The sequence below is a fragment of the Haliotis rufescens genome, unplaced genomic scaffold (assembly GCF_023055435.1).
Source record: "Haliotis rufescens isolate VD_foot unplaced genomic scaffold, xgHalRufe1.0.p SCAF_45, whole genome shotgun sequence".
Lineage (NCBI taxonomy): Eukaryota > Metazoa > Mollusca > Gastropoda > Lepetellida > Haliotidae > Haliotis > Haliotis rufescens.
The window spans coordinates 1021366-1046295 of record NW_025964168.1 but is presented as its reverse complement, the minus strand read 5'-3'; the positions used below and the strand labels follow the sequence as shown (position 1 = coordinate 1046295).

At 41.9% G+C, this 24930-nt stretch overlaps 1 protein-coding gene across 7 annotated transcripts in view; it reads left to right on the top strand.

The window, feature by feature from the left end:
* Positions 1-24930, top strand: part of LOC124145933 (filamin-A-like) — a 104860-nt gene that overhangs the window by 29848 nt on the left and 50082 nt on the right. For 6 of the 7 annotated variants that reach the window (XM_048383173.1, XM_048383175.1, XM_048383174.1 and 3 more), the window contains exons 3-19: positions 8539-8790; positions 9205-9302; positions 12412-12678; positions 12896-12973; positions 14068-14230; positions 14659-14865; positions 15823-16224; positions 16714-16904; positions 17732-17995; positions 18399-18519; positions 18762-18986; positions 19520-20113; positions 21512-21685; positions 22003-22113; positions 23145-23357; positions 23746-23916; positions 24679-24802. In XM_048383173.1, the coding sequence (XP_048239130.1) occupies positions 8539-8790; positions 9205-9302; positions 12412-12678; positions 12896-12973; positions 14068-14230; positions 14659-14865; positions 15823-16224; positions 16714-16904; positions 17732-17995; positions 18399-18519; positions 18762-18986; positions 19520-20113; positions 21512-21685; positions 22003-22113; positions 23145-23357; positions 23746-23916; positions 24679-24802 (3655 nt within the window). The remainder of the gene's footprint in view (positions 1-8538; positions 8791-9204; positions 9303-12411; positions 12679-12895; positions 12974-14067; positions 14231-14658; positions 14866-15822; positions 16225-16713; positions 16905-17731; positions 17996-18398; positions 18520-18761; positions 18987-19519; positions 20114-21511; positions 21686-22002; positions 22114-23144; positions 23358-23745; positions 23917-24678; positions 24803-24930) is intronic. The other variant, XM_048383177.1, reaches the window with a different exon arrangement.

Here is a 24930-nt window from a genome sequence, read left to right as displayed (position 1 = left end):
CACTCATTCAGGATGATTTAATGCCACTTTTAAGGGTCTTTCCCAACTTTATGAATGGCAGATGACTTAAGGCTTGCGGACTACTTGATATGATAACTTTGACCCTAATCCTTGATATTCAGTGACAAATCAAAATGATAATATTCCTGTCAGACAGGGGTGCTCACTGGCTGTATAGTTTATTGTGGTAAGGAGCTGGATTGTGCTATTCAGGCATATCAGGGTAAGAGCCTGCTGAGCTGTGGCTGCTGTCTGGCTGATTACAACCATCTACAGCAGGCTCTACAGATAAACACTCCATTGTTCCTGGCCAGGGAGACTCCACACAGCTGTCTCACATGCTCATATACAGGGCACGTGTGACACTCAGAGTTGCCTCCCTTAGCCATGCCAGGAAAATGCTGGTCAGTGGTTCAAATCCCTGATTTGCCCCGGTTATGACCCTTGGTTTGTCAGCACCATGCCCATGTTTGTCAGTTTCCCCAAAGAGGCAAATGTGAAAGACCTGTATCACTTTCAGCTTTCATCCCTCATTTAGCTGAGACACTATGATATAACTGAATTGAAATATAGTTGTTCAAACCCAACTCCCTCACTGTCAGTTACACCAAATTGTCAAACACCTGCATCAGGATGCGCTTTCTTCCCACATTAATCTGATACTGAATGTAGCCTTAATACTGTTCAAAGGGTTGTTAAACCACCTCACTCACTCACTCACTCACACATACTGGGATGGCTTCGAGTGTTGACCACGGAGGAACTCATCAGCTGGAAGGAATCTCTTCCTAGAGACATTCCGACACTGTTTATGGCAGCTGGATTCAGGTTGTAGGTACAAAAAGGTAGACCCCAAAACAAACGTCATTCCAGCAAGTCAATGAAACCAGAGACTCTTGAAGACAGCAGGACTAACCAACTAGTCATCAACATTCCAGAAGCTCATAACACCGTACTTACTCCTTACACAAATCAATCCAGCATTTAGCACTGTACAGGTCCTCAATGTATGGTCCTGAAGGAGAGCACATTTTTACACCATGCATCTTCCAAACTAACAATAATTTAATGCTTTACAGATTTAAACGATCAAAGGAATCAAACCATGTTCTGTAAAGTGAGCCAACACTTAACCCCAGGACACCTGACTCTGAATGTATAGCATCACTGAACAGTGTTTCACATTGTCAGGGGCTGCATCATTGGGAAAAGACACCCTATTGTGGGTTCCCAGGCCATATGACTCTGGTACCTGGCCCTAATGTTAGGCAATGGGTCACTTTGTCCAGTGCTGACATCAATCTGGAGGTCACTGCATTAAACCTGTCCTGAACCAGCAGGATCGCTGCCATGGTGCCAGTTGCTGCTCAAGGTTGAATGCCTGGTAAAGAAGTAGATAGTTTGTGGATTGATCTGGTGCTTGAGTTGTGTACCACCCTCTGGGCGCAGTGTTGCCTGAGGCTAGAGGCTAGGGCCAGTAGATACAGACTTGGATGTGCACCCAACCATAAGTTTGTCTCATCAGTCTGGTCAGCTGACCATGTCTTTCTATGTTCTTCTGTGACTGATACAGCTTTATGCTGTGTCAGCAAGTTTGGAGGAAGGTCACACAGTTGACTTGGGCAATTCTTGTTGTTAGAGACTTCTGTGGTAGAGAGTAGGGTTCTGTGGTAGTGGAGAGAGTAGACATGAGATCCTGGACTTGTGCTGGAGATATACAGCACAGAGTCTTTATCTCGCAGATTAAGGCTGTTCAGGGAATGTCAACCTACAGTCCACAGGACATGCATGGCCAGGTGCTTCACAAGCCAGTCCTGCTAAATGTCAGCTCCACACTTACCCACATCCATATTTCATAAGCACCTTATAGATGTCCACAGGCAACTGAAGATGATTTCTTTGCTTATTCACCATTCTCACACAATGAGTGGGGCAAGTCGGAATTTGTTTTCCACACCCTTGAAAACACAACCCATATTTCATAAGCACCTTATATGTGGTTAGTTTATGATGGTCAATAGAAAGTAATAAACCGCAAATGTAAAGAGTTTCTTGCTATTATGCAGTATATCTGCATCATTCAGAGCTGAAATGGAAGGCTCATGCATGAGGTTGAGCCTTACTTCATAAGGCAGTAAAAGAACTGCTGATATTTATTTGAGGTCTTGACCTTGTGTATTTGACAAGTAACTGCTTTATCAGTAAACAGTTAGCAATATTCAAGCAATTTCATTGCAGGGGACACCAGCAATTCAATTTGGGTAGTAGAGCCAGATCTAGAACCAGTTGGCTACCCCACCACGCCTACCTGTCGCAGTGATTATTGACAACCAATCAATCATTTGTGACCTTGTTTTCAATATAGAATGGCTTGAGTGGGATTATTGACAGACTGCTCCACTAACTGTGGAGAGTCTAACCCACATTAAAACTTACTGACTCTGGAAGATTGTTGGTAATATTGATATTTCCATGAGAATTACTGATTTTTAAAAATTTTCTTTGAACATTCTTTGACAACCAAAGGATATATTAATTTGAACCTATTAAAATGTTTTAAATTAGTCTTTACAAAATTGCTAACACCATTTTACATTACCACTTTGTAAATAAGGTGGTATAAGGGAAGCATTCCTTGTATGTCCTTCTTTCCTTGATGTCTAAGGATGACATACTTTGATGTTGTTTCTCACCTGTGTCAGGTGTGAATGGAGAGGACAAACTCGTTTAGCGACTTGAGTACACAGGCTCCTACCCGACGTGCTTGTAATAATAACCACACTGGTTTCAGGTCCTCGGCGTGGCTTTATTACGGCCATATCACCAGGATTATAGTCTTTGTGGACCTGGCTATGTAGCTTGTCACCTTATCATCGGATCATAATTCTCCTCAGTCAGCCGACCCCTTGGAATGTGTAGTGAGGGAAGTAGTACCAACCCACACTACATAAGTACAATTGGGCCTTATCAATTTAGTTGCTTGCTTGATGTAGTCAATTGTTCTTGCTATTGTGCATATACCTTGTTAACACCTTGTAGGATTACCTTTGGCTCTTAAGGACCACAGGCCATGTTCACAAAAAGATCTTAGCACTAAGATGATTGTTACCCCATACTTAGGCTTACGGCAGGAACAGTGCTAACATTGCTTTGTCGAACAGGACCATGTCTATTTTAATAGAACGACTGTGGGTATATAGTATACATAGTTCGCTTTCCATTCAGATATTTCAATGATTGTCAATGATAAGATTGACACATTAAATTAAGCCTGACTGTATTGTGGAGTTGAACACTACCAGGACAAGAATGTATACAAGCTGGAATGAATGTTACATGAGTGTTTAATGGGTCCAGGACACGGTTCACCTTCACCTGGCCTCTTAGGCACACCTGTATGACTGTATGAATTAGGAATGCATGTTAAGCGTAACGTCTCCATGTTGCACATTTTACAATGGCATATTTTCGTTCTTGAATGAATAGCAAAGAACATCTCCCTTTACCAGCCATTTGGGTGCATGATACATGCTACTTGACCCACAACTAGTGAAAGACAAACTGCTTGTTCGTGGAGTTGGCGTCAGCAGGTGATGGGGTGGTGTTTGCACACTGTGATCCCATACACATCAGGGACGTCACCTTTTACATACACGAGACTGTCGGCCTGGAGGGAGTAGCGTGGGTAGAACAATTCCTTATAAGGAAACTGGAGTAAGGAAGAATGTCGCACACGGGTGTTCGATTGGATTGTGGGCCCAGAGGGGTTAATTCAGACATTTGTTGTTTTTTGGTTTCTGTGCTGATTGTATGTATTGAATGTATGTATTGAATGTACTTTAGTGGAAGTTATTGGACAACAGATTGTCAATACCACCTGTTTACGTAGAGGAATTTTGGGTGCATTGTAGCATGCATTGAAGAGTTAGATAATATTCATTCATTCAGGGCGGTGGGGTACTCTTGTGGTTAAAGTGTTTGCTCGTCACGATGAAGATCCGGGTTTGATTTCCCCATGGGTACAATGTGTGAATCCCATTTCTGGTGTCCCCTGCCGTGATATTGCTGGAATATTGATAAAATTGGCGTACAAACTCACTCACTCACCCACTCACTCACTCACTCAAATATGCTCATGTTATGTCTAAGCTTCTGTTGCTGCTAATGTTTAGCTACCTTTATCTGATCATGAGAGTTGGGGAGGCACACCATTTCATTTTAAAGACTTCTCATTACACCATTTAAACACACCAGTCTTTGAGCACTCAGTAGTCAATAGGCAGGCACACAGGTAGAACTGTGCCCTGGTAACCTGTGCTTGTTGAAAGAGTCTTGTAAGGAGAATCAAGTGGGTATTGATTGATCAGGCTCTATGTTGAGAGGGGATTCTGTATTTAAGCCTGGTGGTGGTTATACAGATATGTACATGCCGAGACTCTCGCTTCCCCTTTCAGTGCAAGACATGCCAGGGAAATAATGTTTCTGTGCTCATTAACAGCTTACAAGGCGTTAGGTTTCAGGGATATCAAGTTAAAATGTCTGAATGAATTGCCCAGAGTACATGTTTGAATCTGAAACCTCTAAGTGAGTCAAGTGCACAGAACAGCTATTTTTATGAAGTGTTAATGAACTGCCTGACCAAGAGTGGGAGTCAATGAAAAACATATAAAAGTCAAACATCAATGGTTGAATACAAATTATTTGAGTTCAGTTAAAAAATATCAGTCAAGCACATTATCACTGCATGGTGATGTGTGGTTTCATATTCTCATCCCATGGCGTAATGAAGAGACAATAAAAGGGACTGGACGATATTGTTGTTGAAGAAATCTTGCATCCATTCGAACAAAAAGCCACATAAGAGAGTGAGTGAGTTAAAATTTACATAGCATTGGCATTATTTCAGCCTTATAGCGACAAGTCCCATATAAGAGAAATAGAATTGTAACATTTATTGGGCAATCAAACTCAGGACCTGTGGCCGACAACTTCTTGACCTAACCCTAACCCTTTAAGCCCTTTCCACTAGGTACCCGGTATCTCTTATATTCTAACAGAGCCAGGTCAATCGTCATAATTTGTTCATATAAAAAAAGTCCATTTTTCTAAGTTCACAATACTATTATTGTACAAAAATACTTTCTGCTGACTTCAAACCTGATCTATATTAATATATATATATATATATGAGTAAACTTGTAAAAAGATGCAGTGTTAAAACCCAACAAGACAATCGGGCAGGCGATTCATAAGTTTTGCCTGCCCATCTTCAAAGTTACCTGCCTGGCATTTAATTTTTTTGAAAAATCGCAAAAACTAAGAGACAAATTATGTCTTGATTCAGTTGAAATAATGCAAACAATTGCTTGAGAATCAATAAGGAGTTATAATAAAACTGAATATATAAGTAGTCTTAAAATTATGTGCCAGATCGTTGGGCAGGTGGCAAAATTTCGTGCAGCCAGATAGAAAGGTTTCTAGACACAGACAGGCAGTTACTTCAGCACTGAAAAGATGTATGTTACATAATCATGATATGTAGTATGCCAAGAGTCTATCACCCATGTACTGAGTGAATCAGGTTTCACATCTAACAATACCCTGTAAACAAACAGGGCCATTGTGAGTTGTCTCAGCTCTTCCTTCCTCCTCCCCCACACCTGTGTGTGTATTGATATCCTTTACCTATAAGCCTGGGGCAGCGTGTGGATCACATCATCGGATTCCAGGTTGAGTAATACCTCAACACCCACAGCTATTTGGCATTGATAGATGCATAACTGTAGAGTGTATGGAAGGTGATGAATCAGGCATGACTGGACTGTTACAGAATGCAGGGATCCCAGTGGATTAACCCATGTCCACAGCCTTCAGTATTGGCACACGACTTACCTAGCCACACCTGGATTACTCCTACATGCTATATCTCTGGTGCAACAACAAACAGATCATCTCAATATTTTTTTGGGGATAATCCATGAATATGTTTCTATTTTTGCAGTTTGTGTGAGGGTGAGTGTGAGTGAGTGAGTGAGTGTGTGTGGGTGAGTTGCTCACACACACACACACACACACACACACACACACACACACACACACACACACACACACACACACACACACACACACACACACACACACACACACACACTAGTATCTACGGCCGATGTCTGTAATAAAAACAACTCCACAAAGATAAACCGAAAAGAGAGAAGGTTATGTTAAGGAGTGTTTTGAAAATCTTCCCATGTTGTCTTGTGTGGCTTTAAGTCAATACAAATGCATTACATTCTCAGAGGGTGGTCTCTCCTCAAATGAGTTAAGACCAACACAACATCACTAATCTAGACTCCCAGAAGCTCCTTGTCAGACATCACTAATCTAGACTTCAAGTAGCTCCTTGTCAGGCAGTAGGTGTTGCACTTCTTCTAGACTCTTACTAGGTGACCTTGACCTTGTAACAATGAGGTAAAAGTAACGAGCGATGATAAGCCTATTCAGTTCCTAGAAACATGTCTGGGTGTAGGAAACTTGACAGCAAGTCAAGGCAATGTCACATAAAAATCTAAAATAAGGCTTCAGGTAACATGTTGTGTTTGTTATTGCAATGTGTGAAGGAAGAAGGCGATAATACAACACAGTCCAGTCCATGGGATTGGGGGGGGGGGGGGGATCGGGTAGCCTAGTGGTTAAAGCGTTCACTCGTCACGCTGAAGACCCGGGTTCGATCCCCGACATGGGTACAATGTGCGAAGCCCATTTCTGGTGTCCCCCGCCGTGATATTGCTGGAATATTGCTAAAAGCGACGTAAAACCATACTCGGTCAGTCAGCCATGGGATGGGGCTTTATTGTTGTTTCATAGCACGGGCATAAACACCGATTCCTGTTTCTTGGACTATATTCATTAATCATTCATCAGTTGATTAATTAACCAGTTACTTTGGCCATCTGTTCCACTGCTTAGCCATGACGGATTCACTCGATACTCAGGTGTACAGTTCTCACCTATCTCATCTGCGATGCAGGTAACACTTAATCAGTATGTTGGAGTTTCCTGGCTTAGCACCATATTTACAAGGACTATTTACTGGTTGCATAAATATACAACCCGCTTCTATTTCCACCTCTCTGATATTGATACCAGCTACCCACTGTGTATGATGAATGCTGCACAGCTCAGCAAATATTGGCTCGGAATGTACATGCGACAGTGCACTATATTCTGCACAACTGATCATAGATACAGGATTTGTAGGGAGACTTCATGTAGTGCCATGTGTTCATATTTGAAGTGTAATATAAAAATGCTTGTTTATTCACAGCTTGTAGATGTGACTAAACAAACATTCCTGTTAATGATGTGTCTGGTTTTGTTATTACCCTATATGCATGTTCAACTGCAAAACTAGGATTCGGGGTAGACTTACACAAGTCTCTTAGCAAATGATTATTGATTGAAATTATAATTCCTGGATCAAATAAATAATAAGAACAAGTTGCCCCTATACGACTGGAAGCCTTATGTGAACTTGCCTGATATAAGGATAAAATTACTTCACATCCATGGATTTATACACTGCAGCATTTGAGCAAGGCTAGATTCTGGGTTTTGACTTTGGCAATATTCTGTCTCTGTATAAAGATTACAGCTCAACATGCAGAATAGTATGCTGATGACCACTTCTGATATTTATTAAACATATTATGGAAAATGCACCTGAGGTGTCAAGTTGACATTTTGAACATGCTGTGTCTACCTGCCCTTGCTCCGGGTTATATGTATATTTACATATCAACGGGGGTCAAATTTGTTGGTTGTGGTGCTCTGAACTGTTAATGTGGTGCCTTATCTGAGGGTGGTGGTAGATACTGCATGCTGGGTGGACCTGGAGGATAGCACCCCTACATCAGCACCCCTACATCAGCAACACTCTGCTCATCAAGTGTGTGGAGGAGTTGGCTCATGATAAGCCCTGATTTACTGGGTCCTGTATGACTTTAATGTGTGGAAGATAGATGTTATTTCCCAGCTCCCTGACTGGTTGTTGTCCAGTGATTCTATATCAGATGTGTGGTCAAGATGAAATAAAGACTGACCCGATCACTCTGAACATTATATCATCAAATGTTCATTCACACTACAGAAACAATTAAGCGAGTGATTTGACATGTTGAACTTCCCAGCTATTCCACAGCAGCTTGTAAATAATTGCCTCTGGGTCATGCAAACTATTGTTTAATGAGGAATTATCCACACCATTAGGTCCATCTAGTCTCAATCGGCACTGTTGTTAAAGATGGAAAGTTGACTCATTGTCAATCATCAACAACATGGGCCTGTGTTTGCTTGATGCGACAAATTGGTTGTCCTTGAGCGTGTTCTGCTGACATGGAGCTATAAAGAGATTATACATCCTTGTTATGAAAGGAAGCCTAACTATTTGTAAGACAGAGCTAAGTCATGACATGCATGTCCAGCAGAACACTGTCCGATCATCTCTGCAACCTGACTGACCCTTCTCTCCTTGTGTTACAGACAGCTCTGACATTGTGGACAAGAAGCTGAAGCTGATCCTGGGTCTGATATGGACGCTCATCCTCCACTACTCCATCTCCATGCCCATGTGGGAGGGAGAGGAACCCACACCCTCCGAGGGGGGACCCACACCCAAACAGAGGCTCCTCAACTGGGTCCAGAGCAAGGTGCCCGACCTGCCCATCAAGAACTTCACCACCGACTGGAACGACGGCAAAGCAATTGGAGCTTTGGTTGATGCCTGCGGCCCAGGTATGTCACTGGAGATATTGTTCATTCAGAGTGTTTGGTATCACAAGCAAAATCATCAAAATGGCTGATTCCGGGAGATATTGACAACATCATAAAATATTTGCTATTAATTAAGGGAAAGAAGTAACAGGTGTATTAAGGTATCACTGTAATATTTTTTCTTTCAATTTTGTTGTATACACTAATTCTTATTGTGTTTGGTCTGTGGTTTGTTAAATTATAATACAGCCTCAGAAAATAAGTTGACATGTTATAAAAAGATAACTTGGCAGACATTTTTAACAAGGTATAGAATATTTTGCATATAATATATGTGTCAAGATGTGCTACAGTTAGGCAAATGATGCTATTTTTATATTTGTTAGTTTGGTGACTGATGGCAGGCATATAGTACAGTATGATTTCTTTGTACAGGATTGTGCCCTGACTGGGACACCTGGGATCCCAAGAAGGCCAAGGATAATGCCAAGGAGGCCATGGATGCAGCTGAGCAGTGGCTAGATGTACCACAGGTAGGCAGATACAACATGGGGAATAAAACCACATACAACATGTAGAATATATATACAATAGTCACATGACTACTTATTTAGCAAGGTCAGTATTTCACAGATGTCTGCATATTGTTGCATGTTTTAAGAAGATCATTTATGCAGACAATTATCAGATAATATCTTAGTTTACTATTTTGATTAGACTTCCATACAGTGCAGAGCCATAGTGTAGCAGTGTTTTCTGTATCAAGTCTATATGAGGCTAACATCACTATCGTAATCTCATCTCCGCCCCACCGTTCCCCAAACTGCACTTGATCACACACATTTGATCATGTTCCGTAGTTCAGAAAGGTAATTTGAAATTAATGACTCAACATGCATCAGATCATGCTGCAATTGTGCAATATTTTTATGGGGTCATCTTAACACTCAATCGTTTTAACACGCAATCTGTTTTCACATCTAGGCCTGAGCAAATCAGTAAAATACATTAATGGGTTTGTGAATGTGAGGTCAGGAAGTGAGGTTAGGAGGCTGTGCAGACATATTGGTTTAGCGATGTGCTCTGCAGTTCATGTCAGCGTATAATATTTTGAATATCATTTCAGTCATGATGATGGATTGGTATTGATATGGACTGAGTCCCACCCAGGGCAGAATGGCCTGAGGGTATAGAGCACTTTCTGATAAGACACACCCATTGGCAGGGAGCACATTCTTGTTAACAATTTGCAGAGTGAAAATGTAGATGATACGTGTCATTATTAGGATTTAGCTTTTGAAAGAAAAATATTTGGGTATCAAGTGAAGCATTACACTAAATAAAAATGTTATGTTATCAATACTTTTGGTTAGCTTGAATTAAGGAATCTAAAACAAACAAAATATTTTGACACAAATACATTCTGACAAAAATGTAAGAAAATATAACATAAGCAAAAATGATTTATCATAAAAATATTTTGACAAAATTGTAGGTAATAAATAAAATATAATGTAAAGAAAGTTTTATCAGGACAAAATTGTAGTAAGAAAAATACATTTAATCAGGATGAAAAATAAAATCGTATTCCCTGGATGTATAATTATGTTAAGTTATATAACTATGCTCATAATAACTATTCCAAAAGGTTCATCAACCATTGATGGTTACCTCTGTGTTTCCTTGAGACTTGTGAGTTTGGTATGGAGGTGTAGGCGCTGCCAGTGTTACCCGATACTGCAGGTGGCGCCGGAGACCATACAAGACAGGAGCCAGTGTGTTTTGACACTGCCATGCAGCTCCCATAACGGCATCAGCCACCACCATCAAGCTTGGCATAGTGCCCATCTTGGTTCCTAACTTCTTGCCAAGGTCATCCATTTCTGCTGACTTTCAGATTCAAGGTCAATGTAAATTTTTTATCATTAAACCAGTATCTAACTTAAAATCATTTTCAGATGTTGTAGCCAGCTGTATTTATGTTTCCTTTAGAGCATTTATGAGATGATGATAATATGAGTGGGTGCAAAAAACACTGTTTTTGTACATCAACAGTCATTAATTTCTACCTTGTTACCATGGTTACTATAAAGCTGAAAGTACAATTTTGCCTTTTCTGTAGAATTGCTAGGTAATAACAAACAGTATTGCTTTATTTGTACTGGCAGGAATGCTACAATGTTTCTCTGATTCAAACCACATGGATAGGATTGTAAGATAATATGTTGTTCCACAGACTAATTGTCCACAAACATACAGGAATTCGGAGTTAGGCAAGGATGAAGGGAGATAATTACTGCTTGCAGATGTTAGGGTAGAGATGACATGGTTTAGGCGGTAACCTGACGTGCCACATTTACCATGAAATCATGGTGCATATGGGGTGTTTTGTTATGTCTAGGTTTTCAGATTTTTTATAAAAACATGTATGAAATATTTTATTAAGTGAAAAGTCTGCCAAAATCCCTTCTCATCAATCACAAACTATTCTAAACTGTTTTCAAGAGCATACATGTGGGGAGTCAGTTAATGTTTCATATCAAGAATTTGTATCATGTTATAAAGCCAGTGTATCGAGCTAACTGATGTATGTACGTGACAATTCTCGGCATGCAGCATCTGTTAGAAGCTGGCCTGAAGTCCACTTGACGACTTAGACTTGGGAAATGTAAATGGCTGTAGTATGTTACAATGTGTAATGAATATTAAGAGTTCACACCCTGATCAAATCTCACGTTTCCTATCATCGCTTGCAGTAGTGCTAGCTGACATTCAGAAAGCTCCCCGCCCATATCCCACTGCGACACAGGGATCAGTAGCCTTCGTTAAACTTTAGCCATGACTTCAAGTGTGAACATGTCGCATGTACACAGAGCCATGTTTGTTTTGACTGCAATTCAATTTAAATTTAAAATTTAAAATTAGAAATTGTTTTTGTTTTAACAAAAAATTGAACATCGAAGTCTGATAATTATCAGTAATATGGATTATATGAAATATGTCATATTTTGTTACAACAAAGTCTGGATTCTTGTTTTAATTACAATTCTACCCTGACATTGATGAATGTTTGATTCTGATTGGTTAAAAAGAGTTTTCCTTTTTGCTACGGAAAGCCCTTTCTAATATTTAAAGCCTTTTCACAAAAACGGTGCGTATGAATACATAGATATCCTTATGATGAAGTGTGACAATGATGGTGATTCGTTGGACACAATGGGTACACAAGTGTTTATGATTCCAAGAGTCGCAGCCATCGGATAGGATAAACTCTCAGCTGTTCACTGGCTGACTTGGTGTAGCATTTATAATAATTTATATAGTGCAAAGTTCCGGAAAGGTTGCACGCAGGCCCTTTACACATTATTATTACCCAGGCCAATGGATCATTGTGCACTCCATTTTTGTTCTCAGCTCCCTGGGGAGTATACAACCCAAGCTGGCTGTGAGGCATTGACTGATAGTATTCTGACATGCAGTATATCACTGGTTAACTGACCCACCTATACAAGCTGCAATGATAAACCAGGAATATTGCCGAATATGTTCTAAAAGCAACATGCACTCACTCTCTGTTCATCTTTGCTATTGCCGACTTACAAGCCCACCCACTCACTCACTCACTCGCCCATCTCCTTGCAGCTCATCAAGCCCAAGGAGCTGACCAACCCCAAGGTGGACGAGATGAGTATGATGACATACTTGTCTCAGTTCCCCAAGTCCAAGCTTAAGCCCGGAGCTCCCACCCGCCCCCGTGTCAACCCCAACCGCGTGCGGGCTTTCGGCCCCGGTGTGGAGCCTAAGGGTAACCAGGTCGGTGCCCCAGCCCGCTTCACCATTGACACCTACAGCGCTGGCAAGGGTGACGTGGTCGTCATTGTCCTCAACCCCAAGGGCAAACAGGAGACAGTAAGTATAGAATCCTTGGTTAATAATGTTAATAATTGCAATGCTTTTTGCCTAAATTTGGGGGCAATTTCCATGAGAACTATGACCAATTTATGGCCTTTCAATGGTATATTTATTTGTTGATTTTCTATTTCCAATTAAAATTAAAATAAACTTTGACTTTTTGTAGCCTGTAACAAGTGCATATAGTGACAGGATGATGGGTGTTGTGTTTCAGTGTGAGGTGGTGTTCAACAACGACAAGAACCTGACATACTCCTGCTGCTACACACCCACCATGGAGGGACAGTACAGGGTCAGTATGTGGGGTCACACAGGATAGCTGACCATATACACTAAGGCTCATACAGGATAACTGACCATTTACACCCAGGGTCTTACAGGATAATTGACCATATTCCCCAGGGTCATACAGGATAAATGACCATATACATCTTGGGTCATACAGGATACTGACCATATACACCCAGGGTCATACAGGATAATTGACCATATACACCCAGGGTCATACAGGATAATTGACCATATACACCCAGGGTCATACAGGATAACTGACCATATACATCTGGGGTGATACAGAATAACTGACAATATTCCACTGGGTTCATAAAGGAGAACTGACCATATACACCCGTTGTCTTACAGGATAACTGACATTATTCCCCTGAGGTCATTCAGAATAACTTGGCGCGGTCGGGTAGTTTAGTGGTTAAAGCATTAACTCATCACACCGAAGACCCAGGTTCGATTCCACACATGGGTACAATATGTAAAGCCCATTTCTGGTGTCCCCCGCTATGATATTGCTGACATATTGCTAAAAGCGGCGTAAAACCATACTCACTCACTCACTTAGGATATCTGACCATATCCCCCTGTAATTCTGTATGATGAATGACTGACTACAAGTCCCAGGATTTGTGATGGTGCAGGTTGGGTACATTTTCCAGAATGTAGAGATATTGTTGACTGAGATACGTAACTCCCTCACTCACTCTCTGACCTATCTGACCGCCTCCGTGGTCTTGTGGTAGAGCGTCCGCCCGGAGAGCGGAAGGTCCAGGGTTCAATCCCAGGCCACGTCATACAAAAAGACGTTAAAAGATTGTACTTGTTGTTACCCTGTCTGGCGCTCGGCATTAAGGGGCTAAAACAAGGACTGGTCGGCTCGGAGTCAGTATACTGTGTCTGAGTGGGGTATTCATGTTAAACTGCGGCATGGTATCTCAGTGAGCTAGCACTATAAATCGGCATCAGTCCGGACTAGTACAAGCAGCCACACACACACATACACGTGCATGCACGTCGCTATATAAGTGCAATAATCTTGGACGCGACGTTAAACCCAATTTCACCTCCCCTCACCTCACCTCTGACCTATCTGCACAGGTTATTGTAAAGTTCAACACGAAGGAGATCCCCAAGAGCCCATACACTGTCAACGTGGAGGGCCAGGCCGGTGACCCCACTAAGGTGACGGCCAAGGGACCAGGTCTGGAGAAGAGTGGCGTCATCTGTAGCAAGAAGACTTTCTTTGAAGTCTACACCCAAGGTAAGTGTGTTTTTCCTCTATCAGCCACTTCGCCATGTGCTAAGGTTAACAGTTACATCATCAGTGTAAATATGTTAAGACAGCAAGTACTGGTCAACGCACTGATCAGCTGCACCTTGATTTTGGAAGCGCAATTGGAAAATTCTCCTCTTCTATTTAGCGTTCATCTCCTCCAATCTGACCTTAAGGTTTTTGATATCAACTCCTTTAATGAAGGCTTTAATACCATATTTCATATGTAAACATTCATCAAAGATATAATTGTGTTTGTTTTTAGAGTTGACCTGACTGGATGCAATGGTCATAGCACATTGACACATGGCATCAACATCATGCATTTGATCATGTACTAATTCTACCATTTCTTTTGAATAACCTACTAATAGTGAAATCTCCAATAACAAACCAACCCCCTCGTTCCACCGCAGGTGCAGGCAATGGGAAGGTTGACGTTGTCATCCTTGACCCTCATGGCCGCAAGGACACTGTCAAACCAAGCATCCAGGCTGTTCCTGGCAAGCAGGGCGTTTTCCTTGTGGAGTACATCGCCATGGTTTCCGGACTCCATTCCATCAATGTGTTCTTCTCAGGCAACCAGATCCCCAAAAGCCCCTTCGGTGTCAACGTTTCTCCACGTAAGTGACCAGCGAAATTAATGCAGATATCTTTAAGGATTATCATCTAAAATGTTGGTTGTTTGTATGGCGTAGTGTTAGGTGAGTTAGCCCGTCGCATCAACGAGTTTGATTCCTAATGGGTGCTCAACATGAAGCTAGTTGGTTCTTCCTGTTGCTTTGAAAAGAGGTTGGTTGGTTGGTTAGTTGGTTTGTTGTTTAACGCCGCACTCAGCAATATTCCATCTATATGATGGCGGTCTGTAAATAATCGAGTCTGGACCAGACAATCCAGTGATTGATATCATGAGCATCAATCCACGCATTTGGGATCGATGACATGCATCAACCGAGTCAGCGAGCCTGACCACCCGATCCCATTAGTCGCCTTTTATGACAAGCATAGTCACCTTTTACGGCAAGCATGGGTTGCTGAAGACCTATTCTACCCCGGACCTTCACGGGTCTTGAAAAGAAGTGTTACACCTGATTCCCTCGTGGGGATTCTGGGGTAAGGATTCCTACTAACAAGTCCTGGTCAGGCGTTCAAATGGACAGCATGGTCAGACTTTGTAAATTGGTTAATTGCATGTCATCGTACCCTGTTGGCGTGGATCGTTGTTCACAACAATAATAATCACTGGATTGTCTGGTCCAGACTATTTTATTTATAGGCCGCCTTCATATAGCGGGAATATTTCTGAGTATGGCTTTAAAAAACGAACAAACAAGCAAACAAGCAGTCTAAAATCATGATTAGGATAGACAGATATTTCATGATAGGAATGATATAAGTCATATTGATAAGATTGTCTCTTTTATTGGCAGTTAGGGAACAATTTTCCACAGTAATCTGAAAATTAGGAATCTTCACAAGACTCAGTCTATACTCAAAACCATCAAAGTTCTTCTCAGTAAAATTATACCAATTTGATACAGCATCTCTTCCTGTGGATTATCAAGTTTTTCTTGTTCCAGCCTCAAATGCAAAGATATGCTATGCTTCCGGGCGTGGCATCCAGCCCCGAGGTATTCGGGTGCGCGATCAGGCTGACTTCAAGGTCCACACTACCGGTGCCGGCGAAGCCACTGTCAAAGTCCAGGTGATTGGACCCGGCGGCATCGATGTCCCATGTAAGGTGGTCATGTCGACCACAGAGGAAGGAGTTTACAACTGTGTGTACTCGCCAACCAAACCAGGCAACTACGTGATCAACGTGACATTCGGAGATGTTCACATCACCAAGAGCCCCTTCAAGGTGGAGGTGGGACCTTTCATTGAGTCCAAGATTCGGGCCTACGGACCCGGTCTGGAGGCTGGAGTAGTAGGGCAACCTGCTGTCTTCACTGTGGAAACCAACGGCGAGGTCGGAGCTCTCGGTGAGATCATTTTGTCTTACTAATGAGTCAGTGTTATCTTAAAGTGGCATTTTGGAAACTGTAGAGTTGACATGGATATCCACTTGAAATTGCATTGGAAGAATGAGTTAAAACTCATCTCTGTCTTCATCAGTAAACATCATTTTGTTTAGGGATCACCGACATCTCATTGTATGATCTTGTTACAAAACCTTGGGTGGTCGTAATGAAAATAAGCTAATGTTTAGATCATGATAGCTTAATAAGAGTTGTTTCAAAAGTGTTTGATGGGAGTCAAAACATTTTTTGCTACTTCCACTACCTGTAACCTGTTTTGGCGTTTCTCATTACTGAGGAATAGAAACATATTGATTTAAAGAGGTTATTATGTCCATTGTGATGTGACTAAAAATCAGTAGTTAACACTATTTGGAAACTCTGTCATGGTTAGCACACAGATGGTCGTTCTCAGTTTGCATTCATTGATATGGATCCTTGTATCCCTGGCAGGCTTCTCCATCGAGGGTCCATCTCAGGCCAAGATTGACTGCAAGGACAATGGTGATGGGTCAGCTGACGTGACCTACTGGCCCACCACAGCGGGAGAATACGCTGTGCATATTCTGTGTAACGAGCAGGACATCCCAAAATCACCCTACATGGCCCAGATTATACCCTCAGGAGAATTCGATGCTTCAAAGGTATATAGGATTCAGTTTTGAGTTAGTCCAATGGTAATAGTTCTTCACTGTGCTGAGACCCCCTCCGTGGTCTAGTGGTAGAGCGTCCGCCCGGAGAGTGGAAGGTCCGGGGTTCGATCCCCGACCGCGTCATACCAAAAGATGTTAAAAGATGGTACTTGTTGTTACCCTGTCTGGCGCTCGGCATTAAGGGGCTAAAACAAGGACTGATCGGCTCGGAGTCAGTATACTGTGTCTGAGTGGGGTATTCATGTTAAACTGCGGCATGGTATCTCAGTGAGTTAGCACTATAAATCGGCATCAGTCTGGACTAGTACAAGCAGCCACACACACACACATACACGTGCATGCACGTCGCTATATCAGTGCAATAATCTTGGACGCGACGTTAAACCCCATTTCACCTCACCTCACTGTGCTGAAGAGGACCCATGTTCTATTCCTTACATGGGTATGGTTAACGATGCCTTCTCATTGGGTCAACCTCAGTATTTTTTCACCAGTTCAAATGTTGAAAGAGTTGAGTTGAGCCTGTGCAGACAATATTGACAAGCCTAAATGTGAGAGTGTTGACCAACCCTAAATAAAAGCTAAAAATGGTTGGGAAAAGATCTCTTTTCATTGTCAGTGGAGGGGCTTGTGACATGTCTTTTTGATTTGTATTCTTGTTCATAAAAGAGACTGGGGAGAGGAAATTAATTGCTTGACTGTACTTGACATAAGATATATATTAGTATACTTTCTACTAGCAAGGACATGTTAGCCAGTCTTCTCATCAGGTGTGTTAATCATGTTCCCTTACTCACTCCACTATCTTCTTCTGCCAGGTTATTGCCAAGGGTCCTGGACTTCAGAAGACAGGAGTGACCACTGGCAAGAAGGCGGAGTTCACTGTGGACACTCGGTCCGCTGGCCGCACCCCCCAGCCTCTCAAGATCTCCTGCCTAGACGTGGACCTCAAGCCTGTGGAAGTGCAAATCACTGACAACAAGAATGGCACCTACAACTGCAGCTACATGCCCAAGCGCAACGTCAAACACACCATTATGATCACCTACGGCAGCGTCAACATTCCTAACAGCCCCTACCGAGTGAGTTGGTGACATCTTCACATTCCCAGGATATCTGGAATGGGATGATTTAGACATGATCAAGAACTTTTGTCATTTTGGAAAAGTGGTGACAAATTTCAGTAAATGCAAAGACACTGCATGGTTTTACATATAGACATGCTTGTAATAAAATGTCAAGTATCTGATCGCATTAACATTGACATTTGGAATGTTTCTAAATGAGAAAAAATATTCTTCCAGGACCATCAAGTCACTTTCAATTCCCTATATGAGTACAATGTGTGAAGCCCATTTCTGGTTGGATATTGCTGAAAACGGTGTCACTCAATCACTTTAAACATTGACAGTGGTTGTAGAAGCTGAGATTTCTGTGTCAAGTGTTATGAACAGTAAAGTATTAATTGTTTGTTTCTCTTTCCAGGTATATGTATCGGAGCCAAGCACCCCTTCCAATGTGAAGGTCTTCGGCCCTGGTGTAGAGAAGGGAGTCAAAACTGGCAAACTTACCTACTTCAAGGTGGACTGCTCCAAGGCTGGACCAGGTAGGCATACAAATAGAGACAGTACAATATATATCAAGGGAGGATAGGTTTTGTTGTCTTCTTTTTAGAAAAGGGACAGTAATCACGATTTTTTTTCCATCTTTTTTTCCATTTTGGCAAATATTGAAAAAGGAATTTGCTATATAAGAAAATAGTCTTGTTGAAAAAGTTTGGAACCTGATATGTTACCAGATTTCTCCCTGCGGTGCCTTGGAATCACTAAGAGCATGTGTTTATTGTAGGCGATGTTGCTATTGCTCTGACCGATGCCAATGGACGTGATGTCCCAGTCAAGACCACTGACAATGGCGATGGTACTTTCACCGTGGAGTACGAACCCAAATCCCCCGGACAGTACACCGTCCAGGTCTACTTCGCTGAGAAGCCCATCCCTCAGAGCCCTATCAAGGTCAATGTGGAATCCAGCATCGATGTCAGCAAGGTCAAGGTCGTTGGATTAGAGCCAAGTGAGTATAGCCTCAACCCTTTCATTAAGTATGTGTAGAGCTAGCTCAATAAGTTGAGAAATGTTTTGTTACCATGCTTACTGATATTTTGTGTATAAAATAGGACTGTTCACAGGGTAGATGAATACCGGTATGTTTAAATATAACAACAGTAATTTCCCCTGTTTGGATGCCACAAGCTAACAAATGGTACCAAAGGAGTATTGGGTGGTTATGATGTGTCACCTGGTAGTCTGTTTGTGGATAGACCCAGTTGGGGGCCACTCATTGCTCATGCCATCAACCACTGGTTTTCCTGTCCCAGATTAGATTATTTACAGGCCATTGTGATAAAGCTGGAATACTGCTGACCATGGTATAAAACAACTTCAATAGATGTCTATTGTAGGCAGGTCCTATGATTAGTTGAGGATGCATTTGATCTTAGTTCTACATGTCATCATGTCAGTTGGATAATACTTGTGTTAGACAGGCAGAAAAACACAGTTAATGTATACAATCTATATCGATGACAACTTTTCTCCTCCTCAAAGAAATGCCAATTGGTGTGACCTCCGAGATTGGCATCATCAGCGCAGGCCTCCCCAAGGCCAATGCAACAGTAACGGTAACATCCCCCACTGGAAAGACCCGGGACATGCCTGTCACGGAAACCATTGACGGTCACGCCGCCAAGGTGTCCTTCAACGAACCTGGCCCTCACAAGGTTGATGTCACCTATGGTGGTGCTCCTGTTCCCAAGTCACCTTTCAAGGTCGAGGCTTTCCGACCTCCCAAGGTCATTGCCTATGGTCCTGGTTTGAAGGGTGGCGAGGCATTAAAGCCTGCTACGTTCACTATTGATACTAGAGAAGCCAAGACCCCAGGAGGAATTGGTGTCACTGTAGAAGGCCCAGGAGAATCCAAAATTGAATGTAAGGACAATGGAGACGGCACCTGCGGTGTTGCCTACTTGCCACCACAGGAGGGAACATACAAGGTTAATGTTACCTATGGCAACCAGCATATCCCGATGTCGCCGTTCACGGCCCAGATTGGCCCCAGTACCGGCCCCCCACCAGGACCTGCCGTCAAGAAGCCTGACCTGAAGGGCGTCACTGCTTATGGCCCTGGACTTTCACCCGATGGTAAACTTTGCATGGAGTGACTGGTCTTTAGCGCCAAGGATCGTCCGCTACCCATGATGCATCACTCACAATGACTAAACACGTGGTGCACCTTGATCATTCACTAACAACACCAGGAAAAGATAACTCTTCATCATGTTGGAGATGCATGTCATGTCCTTAAACACATTTTTTCACTCTTTTTTCCGTCATCACTCCTCATATTATGTTTCTTGCATCAACTCTGACTTTTTTCCAGGACCTTTAACCATTTATCATTGTTACCATTTGTTACTAATATGGTTGTTTGTTTTTTGTTTTGTCATCAATTTTCATTTTTCAATTGATCTTGTTTCCTAACAACTAGTCTTATAAATGGGCTTGGGTTTAGATTACAAGAATAGATACAAGCCTTGATTAAACCTTTTCAGCTTTAGTTTTTTGTCTTTAGATGCTATTGAGAGGGTTATTCAGTTGTTCACAGCCAGAATTAGTGTAGATTGTTATGGATAAGATTCTCAGTGCAGTTGCTTCTTGCCCAGAATGTTTTCATTTTTCCTGTCACTAATGAATGTTGTCCTAACTAAAACTGGAATGTTTCTTCTCACATGCTGAGAATAGCATGAATGTTTGATTATCAGCTTTTAGCACAATGTACACAGTGGTAGGAATAGGATGTCAGGGGTAACACTTGAAATAATTCTGTCTGTCGGACATTGCTTGATGTCATGTTGCTCTCCTAGGGTCATATATGTAGATTTAAGAAGGGGTCGCTTTCTTTCTCTGATGTCTCGTGTGCTTCATCCCTGATTATCCAGTGTTTTGTATATTCTATTGTGATATATACCCTGAAACCATTCATATACCCAGCTTCGTTTTGAACCTGATTTGAATTACACAACACAAAAAATAGCTGTCCAATCAAATAAAGCTCCCCAAAGTCAGTGCTATGTTGGTGATAAGATTGACAGTGACCTTACTTTCAAAACAATGGTCGCAAATGGAGTCAGGGTATGTATAGAATGGACAAGGGCGGAAACCAGCATTTTTAAAAGGGAGGGGTAAAAAATATCAAAATCTGGACCCCTTGGATACGCCCTTTGGATCTGCCGATGATGGAGATACAGTATACTGTATTATTGAGGATGCATTTGCTTGTGTTATGTAAGATATACAGATGTGTACAAGTCATTGAGTTTGGGTAAAATGATCTTGAACATTTCAAAGTCAATGTCATAATTTCTGTTCTATGTTGCCTTCTCCAGGCAAATCACTTTTCCGTGTCCACTTGTGTCGTCATGTTCAGATCTTGTAACGTTGTTCATGTTTCATCTGTCTGACCATCACATGTCTGTGCCCACTCCATATATGGTCAGTCTGACAAAGAACAGCACTAACATTCACTTGACTACTTTCCAGGAGTGTTCATCGAGTCCCCAACCGAGTTCACTGTGGACGCCAAGTCTGTCAGCCCAGTCGGACAGGGAAAAGTGAGGGCTATCCTCACCAACCCCTCCGGCACCCTCAATGACACCGCTGTCCGCAACAACGGCGATGGGACCTACAATGTTCAGTACACACCATTTGAAGAAGGTATGTCCTGGGGAAAATGTTGGAGGATTTTACAGCAACTTCATGAGGTCTTGCATCTATTTGTGTCTTTAAAACAAGAGTTGCCTCCCATTGACAATCATTACTTTTGGAACAATTACATGAAGATTAAATAACACAAATGTGTATTGGTTTATTATTATTTGCTTTAACCATTTGCTGTGTTTCATAATATCGTAAAGTTATTACTGCTATACAGATATCTTCACTTGACCTATCATGTCTTCTGAAGTCCACGTGTATAGCAAGAGCAATGAACAGTAAAACATGATTGACTGACCATGGTGCTTGTTGGACAGGTCCAGTGTCACTTGATGTCACCTATGATGAGGCCCCCATTCCTCAGTCTCCCTTCAAAGTTCAGGCTGTTCCTGGCAACGACCCCAACAGAGTCAAGGCCTATGGACCAGGTAACACATGCTTCAAAAATCACGCTCAAATACTAGCTATTTGTAGTAACAATACAGTAAACCACGGTTATAACAAACTTGAAGGGACCACTAATTTTAGTTCGTAATAACCGTAGTTCGTTAAAAGCGTATATACGACATTTATACAACAAATGGTCAGGACTGAAAAATAAGCTCGTTATATCAGTCAGTTCGTTATATGCGTGTTCGTTATAACCGTAGTTTACTGTACTTACATTGTTGATATTGAGATATTGTCAGACATTATTCCTAATCAGTAAGCCCTGCCCATATGATTCAATTACGTTTGTGACCCATGAAGATCCGGGGTAGAATAGGTCTTCAGCAACCATGCTTCCCGTAAAAGCCGACTATGCTTGTCGTAAGTGGCGACTAACGGATCGGCTGGTCAGGCTCACTGACCTGGTTGATGCATGTCATGGTATCCCAATGGCATGGATTGATGCTCATGATGTCAATCCCGGAATTGTATGATCCAGACCGCCATCATATAGCTGGAATATAGCACAACAAACAAACAAACAATTACATTTGTATTCTTTATGATAGCTCTGTGCCATGTAAAAATAATGTTAACAGTTGTACCTATAAATAATGTCTCCCCATTTCTTCTCTGTGAAGGTGTGTAGTTACATGGTATTTAAACATTTGTAACAGCTGTGTGCTAAAACAAGTGTATACCTCTATACCTCCCTATTTTTCATATCTGTAACAGCCATATCTCCCCATTTCTTCTCTGTGAAGGTGTGTAGTTACATGGTATTTAAACATTTGTAACAGCTGTGTGCTAAAACAAGTGTATACCTCTATACCTCCCTATTTTTCATATCTGTAACAGCCATATCTCCCCATTTCTTCTCTGTGAAGGTGTGTAGTTACATGGTATTTAAACATTTGTAACAGCTGTGTGCTAAAACAAGTGTATACCTCTATACCTCCCTATTTTTCATATCTGTAACAGCCATGTATTATATGATTGAGTGTTAAACCAACATATCGCCTACTTCCAGGTCTGGAGGGCGGAGTCACCAACCTGCCCGCCGAGTTCACCGTGGACATGCGTGGTGCTGGTAAGGGAGGCCTCGGCCTTGCTATTGAAGGCCCAGTGGAGGCCCAGATGAACTGCCAGGACAACCGTGATGGCACATGCAACGTCCAGTACCAGCCGACCAAGGCCGGAGACTACGACATCGCTGTCAAGTTCGCAGACAAAGATATCCCTGGTACGATGGACTTTCTGTTTTGTTTCTGATACTATACGATACGGTTGACATACAAATTCCATGATTGAATTATGTTTTTGAATTTGTAGTTGAAAAACATTTTGGGGTTGTTGTGCCTGAAGATATTCTTAATTGCAGAGTAATATACATATACATATCTAATTTCTGAACATTTCACCTTATACCTCTTGAAATATGCGTTATCACAAACATACAAACAGAAAGGTTTTCTTCAAAGCAGCTTTTCAGTCAAACAGAGCTTTCTTGTCTTTTTGTACTTTTGGACTGAAATGATTTCGTAAGTAAACTTTCAAGTATTGGTGTTTCCAAATACATAGTATCAGTGTTTTCCATGATCAGTATTTGATTTTCCCATGATGTATTGCAGGCAGTCCATTCCGTGTCAGCGTGTGCGACCCTGTTGATGCCAGCAAGGTCAAGTGCTATGGCCCTGGCATCGACACGAAGGGAGTGCGTGCAGGAGAGCCCGCAACTTTCACCATCGACGCCAAGGATGCTGGCAAGGCACCTGTGGATGTCACATACACCGATCAAAATGGTAAGGAGTCAAAACGCAACTGAAACACTGAATGAATTAGTCAAGGAAAGATTTATCTTAAAACTCAACACTTTTCAACCATCATGGATATCCATACACATATCTTGGGGCACGGGTGGCCCAGTCGTCTTAGGCGCCGTGATTCACTGTGCAGAGTTTCGTCCCCTGGGCACGCCAGGAACCTATGATTGTGTATTCGAATCCCGGTTCGCCCCGATTATGTTTCTAGGTTTGTCAGCACCATACCTACATCTAAGACCTGCATCACTTGGGGCTTTCCTCCCACATTAAGCTGACACGCTATGATATGACTGGAATAATGTTAAAAGCCGCGTTAAACACAACTCACTCACTCATAACCATATCTGGGTCACTTGAGACAGTCCAAACTTAAAGTGACAAACTCATCAAGATCCCTGTACAACATCAGTGAAGGACTATGATTGTATCAGATGTGTATTGGGTGAGCGTGTCCTGCTCTGTGGATGTAATATCAACATTTTCACAAACCTCTATCACTCCAACACAGAGCAAAGACACACATCATCAAGTAGTGTTTGCCAAGGGAGGTAACTCCAGTGCACCAGCATGACTTGTTCATATGCATCGTAAAACTAAATGAACAATCATGGAACACTCTGTCAGTGCTGTAGTCGAATGTAGCAACAGTTTTCAACCAAATGTCAATGATCTATCAGCATATAGAAGCATCATGAAGCTTTGTCAACACTGCACTGACACTGTTTTTTCTCTTCCTTTCAGGCAAACCCCAAAAGGCAAAGATCGTGCCCGTGGAAGAGGGTGTGTTCAATGCCACATACGTCCCTGCTGATGAGGGCAAATGCAAGGTTGATGTCAAATATGGAGGACAGAATGTGCCAAACAGGTGAAGACACTTTGCGAAAACAGAAACAATGATTTGGGAGTCTTTTGTAATTAATGTAATGGTGATTGCCTTGTTTGACTTGAACTGGTCAGAAAAGGCATCACTAAATTTTAACTGAAATTAGATTT